Source organism: Fonticula alba (genome assembly GCF_000388065.1).
Source record: "Fonticula alba strain ATCC 38817 unplaced genomic scaffold supercont2.3, whole genome shotgun sequence".
Lineage (NCBI taxonomy): Eukaryota > Rotosphaerida > Fonticulaceae > Fonticula > Fonticula alba.
Window position 1 is genome coordinate 1231398 of NW_009242973.1, and position 4591 is coordinate 1235988.

The 4591-nt window shown below is 70.5% G+C and overlaps 2 protein-coding genes across 2 annotated transcripts in view; both read right to left on the bottom strand.

Annotated features, from left to right (window-relative positions):
• H696_02054 (hypothetical protein) overlaps positions 1-1302 on the bottom strand; it is a 2551-nt gene extending 1249 nt beyond the window's left edge. The window contains exons 1-2 of the mRNA XM_009495956.1: positions 1091-1302; positions 51-926 (exon numbers count right to left, since the gene is read on the bottom strand). Coding sequence (XP_009494231.1) covers positions 51-926; positions 1091-1093 — 879 coding nt within the window. The 5' untranslated portion in view covers positions 1094-1302. The remainder of the gene's footprint in view (positions 1-50; positions 927-1090) is intronic.
• A 739-nt stretch (positions 1303-2041) lies between these two features.
• The window catches only part of H696_02055 (hypothetical protein), a gene marked incomplete at its 3' end in the record, with an annotated part of 4524 nt that continues 1974 nt past the window's right edge, over positions 2042-4591 (bottom strand). The window contains exons 4-10 of the mRNA XM_009495957.1: positions 4394-4465; positions 4153-4288; positions 3945-4047; positions 3675-3795; positions 3502-3563; positions 3025-3348; positions 2042-2864 (exon numbers count right to left, since the gene is read on the bottom strand). Coding sequence (XP_009494232.1) covers positions 2042-2864; positions 3025-3348; positions 3502-3563; positions 3675-3795; positions 3945-4047; positions 4153-4288; positions 4394-4465 — 1641 coding nt within the window. The remainder of the gene's footprint in view (positions 2865-3024; positions 3349-3501; positions 3564-3674; positions 3796-3944; positions 4048-4152; positions 4289-4393; positions 4466-4591) is intronic.

The following is a 4591-nucleotide window of genomic DNA, read 5'->3' on the forward strand; positions in this document are numbered from 1 at the left end:
GGGGGGGGGGGGGCGGGATGCATGCAGTGCGAGGGACATGGACGGCGTACCGGGCGCCCGGCCACGCTGTTGACGGTGTCCGCCCGGCCGACCGGGTCGTGGCCCAGCCTGACCGAGTGGAAGCGGATGCCGTAAGACATGAGATCTACGTCGGCGGCGTCGGCGTCCGAGGACACAGACCAGTAGCTTTCTTCGAAGGCTTCCAGGGCGTTCAGGGGCCCCCGGGCGCCGGGGCCCGGCAGCGCCCCGGGGTCCATGCCCGCACCCGGGCCCGGGCTGGCATCCTCCTGGCCGGGGGGGTGCGCCGCCTCGGCGGCATTCCGCCGGAAGAGCCCCCGCAGAAGCCCCTCATCGGACCGGGCCCGGCGTGGGGGAGGCGGCCCCGGGCCCGGGAAGCCCGGCCCCATGGCCCGACGTCTGGAGGGCGGGACCAGGTCCTCCGGCAGCGGCCACAAAAAGAGAACCGCCCGATCGACGGCCGGCTGCAGCCGGCCAAAGTAGTCCCCACCGCGGGGCGCCGGCTGGCTGCGGTAAATCCGACTGGCCGGTCGCCCCATCGGCAGGGCATCCGACAGGTCCATACCCCCGGTGAGGGCGGTGCTGGAGTTGGAGCCCAGCCCCAGCGAGGAGGAGGAAAGGTCCCCGGCGATGCTCACACCCGCCGGAGAGAAGGGCACCTCCACGGCCACCAGGCCCTCGGACTGCGAACCATAGCGCAGCTGGTGGAGCACGCGCTTGCGCACGGCACGCGCATACAGATACCCCACCCCGAGCAGGGCCAGGAAGAGAACCATCATGCCGAGGGTGATGCATACTGCCAGGATGACCACCGTCTGCTCGGCGAGGGCAATCGAGACGGCGTCCGGCTCGGCCGGTCGGCCGGCCGCGGTGGCTAGGCCGCCCGGCAGCGGCACCGAGGCGGAGGGCTGCTTGTTGCCGCGCGCGCATGGTCAGAACCCAGCCGCGGGAGACCGACGCAAGATCAAGTCGAGAGGGGGAGATGGCACGCGTGTGTATATATGTGTGTGTGTGTGTGTGTGCGAGAGAGAGAGAGAGAGGGAGGGAGGGAGGAGAGGGGACGGGTGCGCACCATTGCAAGAGAAAGGGGGGAGAAAACAAACAAGTGTTATGTGACCGCCCGCAGATCAGACAGCGCGGCCGGGAAAAGCAGGAGGTGCACGTCCGTCACCAGAGCCATCGGCGTCCCCAGGAAAGGCACAGGGACGAGGGAGCGAGAGATCGGCAGGAAGAGGAGGATCGGGCAGGAGGGCGAGGAAACGAGCAGGGCATCGGAGGCGGGCGCAATCGGGGATGCGGCACCGGCCGTCGGTCCGGTCGGTCTGATGGTCTCAGATCAGCGATCGAGATCCGCGGCCCAGCGGCCGAGGGCAAGGTAGGGGATGTCGAAGGGGTGGCGGCGGCGGCGGCGGCGGCGGCGGCGGCGGCGGCGGCGGCGGCGGCGGCGGCGGCCGACGGAGCCAATCGTGTCACGGCCCTCTCGGCGCACGCCTCTCCAGCCCCCGGAGGCGGAGGACAAGTCAGAGCCGGCCGGCCGGCAGGGTCAAGCGCAAGTCAAGCACGCAGGCCGGCGGTCTGCCTGGTGCCGGCCCCTGGGGCCTCCCGGCGGCGGCGCCGACCGCGGGGGCCCCCCCCCAAACCAGGGGGGGGGGGGGGGGGGGGGGGGCTCCGCACGGCAGCAGCGCCGGTGGCGGCACGATCCGCCAGCGGCCATTCCCGGGCCCGGCGCCCGGGAACAGGCCCAATTCAAAAGGGGTCCTCCGATCGGCGGCCGTATCACGCGACCAGGGCCGTGCAGCGGAAGACCGGCCGGCTGCCTGGGGGGGGGGGGGGGCTCGCGCGGCCAACCCCAACGCGCCGGGGGCCGCCCCGGCCGCGCAGAAGGTCGCTGATCGCCCGGCCACCGGCAGCCGGGCGCGACTTCGCCATGCATTGGGAGCTGGTGTTTATGCCAACTGAAGGGGCGTGTATTGGTTCCGGCCTGCCGGTCTCCCTCCCGGGGGGGGGGGCCCGGGGCCTCGCCTCAGAGGAAGTACACGTGCGAGCGATTGAGCTGGTAGGTACAATAGTAGCAGCTCCCACTGCCGGGGGGGCTGGTCGCCGGGGCGGGCCCCGGACCGGCGGCCGCCGCGCCGGCCGACGTGGCCACCGCCCCGAAGAGAGCTTGCCCGATGCCGCTCGACCGCCGGGGTCGAGGCTGCCCCGAGGTGGCCCCGGCATCGAGGCCGGGGGAAACGGCCGAGACGCCGCCGCCACCGGTGCCAGGGGCAGAGGCGGAGGCCACGGCCGCGCCAGTCCCGCTGGCGTGGCCACCCTGCGCCGCCGGGGTGGGCATGTGTGAAGGGTGGTGCGGGGCACCAGATGTGGTGGCGGCGGCGGCAGCGGCCGGGGAGGCGGCCGAGGAGGCGCCCCCGGCCGGCGGACACCGCCGGTGCCGCCACATGCCGCACTTGCAGCGGACCGTGTTCTCGGAGAAGTGGAACTCCGACTGGTAGCAGAGCGAACACACAAAGGCGCACATCTGGCACCGCTCGCAGTGCTTGATGTGCAAGATGAGATACTCATTACGCAGGAAGGTGCGCTCCAGCAGCGAGTATTCCTTGGACCGGCGGTGGATCGGGAGCTCGGCCGCCGAGAGGGCCGCTTCGCCATGGGACGATGTCGTGGACGCGCGTCGGGAGGGGTCGTTGTCGGCCGGCGAGGGCCCGGCCGCGGCCCGGCGCTCCGGCGGCCGGGAGCTGGTCCGCGGCCGCCAGGAGCTCGGCACCGGAGGCGGGCCGCTCGCCCCGGACGCTGAGATGGTGGTGGACCGGCTGCGCGATGCGCCTGGCTCGGCGGTCGGCGGGCTGTTTCCGGGAGGGCCCCCCCGCCCCATACACACACACACACACACACACACACCGAGCGGAGGAGACGCGGCGCAGGGGGATCGGAAAAGGGTGCGTGTCAGTGCGGAAGCGAAGGAACGGGCAGATCGCCACAAATGCCAGGGGGTGTTGGGCGCACGTGGAATCCGAGCGGGGGGCAAGGTCGCCGGAGGCCGGGAGCACGAAGGGGACCGCCTCGGTGGTGCCCGGCACCGCCGGATCCGAGGGATTCACCGCCGGGCCCGGGCCCGGCGCCGCCGACGGGACATCCGTGACCGAGGGCATCGGCGGCGAGATGCTAATCACACAGGAGGGCGACAGGGACTGGATGTATCGCCGGGCCGGGCGCATGAAGCTTTCCGACAGGACAGGCGACTTGTGCAAGCTCAGCAGATCACTGAAGGTATATATCCCGGGATTCTCGTAGAGATGTGGCGCGTCAAAGTACACCCGTTCCAGGAGACTTGTCATGGCAGGGGCGAGAGGGTCAGGGCTGGCAGGCATGATGGGAGCCCAGGGCGCAGGGCGCAGGGCGCAGGGCGCAGGGCGCAGGGCGCAGGGCGCAGGGCGCAGGGCGCAGGGCGCAGGGGGGGGGGGAGAAGACTGGCAGACGCACCCGAGGCTGCGCGAGCACCCTTGGAGGTACTTCTTTAAGTGGGCCAGCACGCCTTGCAGCTCCTGTGCCATGCCCCGCACCAAGAGCGGAGGGGAGGCCAGACGGGAAGGGGCGGGTCAGGAGATCGATCGGAGGGAGGGGGCGAAGGGCATGCGATGGTCGATGGGTCGAACCTTCATGCGGCGCAGGGCATCAACGTGCACAAAGAGCCGGGGGTTGTGGAAGCGCAAGTCGAACAGCGGTTGCAAGTAAATGTTTTCCATGAAGGACAGGTGCACCAAGCCGATGGGCTTGCTGTGTGTGGGGGGGGGGGAGGTGGACAGCCGGAGAGAGCGGGGGTGAGGGAGACAAAAAAGCCATGGATCAGAGGGAGGCTGGCACGCAGGAGGGGGGGGGGGGGGGCAAGATCCCCGGCAGGCGCGCGGACGGGGGGCGGCACGAACGGGGAGAAATTCCACTCATGGACGATCTGCGACGGCAGGGGATGGGGCTTTTGCGAAATGCACATGGAGCAAAGGACAAAGCCCGTGTAGTAGCAGTAGTGCGCTGATTGGGCCGCATTCCGGGTCAGCAAGATGCGCCAAAGGTGTACATCGGCGAAAGGGGAGCCGGCCTGAGACCAGGGAAAAATGGACCGGCCCGGCCACGCACGCGAGTTAATCCGCCGGGAGCAGCCCGGGCAGAGGTACGACTGGTAAAGGAGCTGGGCGGCCACGCGAGCGGCCGTGGGCTCGGGAAAGACCTCGAGCACAAAGCGCTGGCGCTTGTATGTGGAGAGGATGTCGCCCTGGGCACAGGTGTGTGTTCGGGTCGATGGGGGGAGGGTAAGACAGCAGGGGTCAGCACCGGCAGGGAGACCAAGGCGGTGCCCGACGCAGAGAGGAGCATGTACCCGTCGCAAGGTGTCGAAGGGGGTGGATGTCCGCCGAGCGATGGTCACCGCGCCGGAGCGATTCTCCGCGGCCTAAGACCAGTGGGAGGCAGGTGGGAGGAAGGAGCGGATGGGGAGCAGGGTCAGTTTCTTTGCCGGTGGCAAGATGCGCAGGCAGAGGGTGAGGGGGGGGGGGGAGAGACGGGAGGAGGCGAAAGC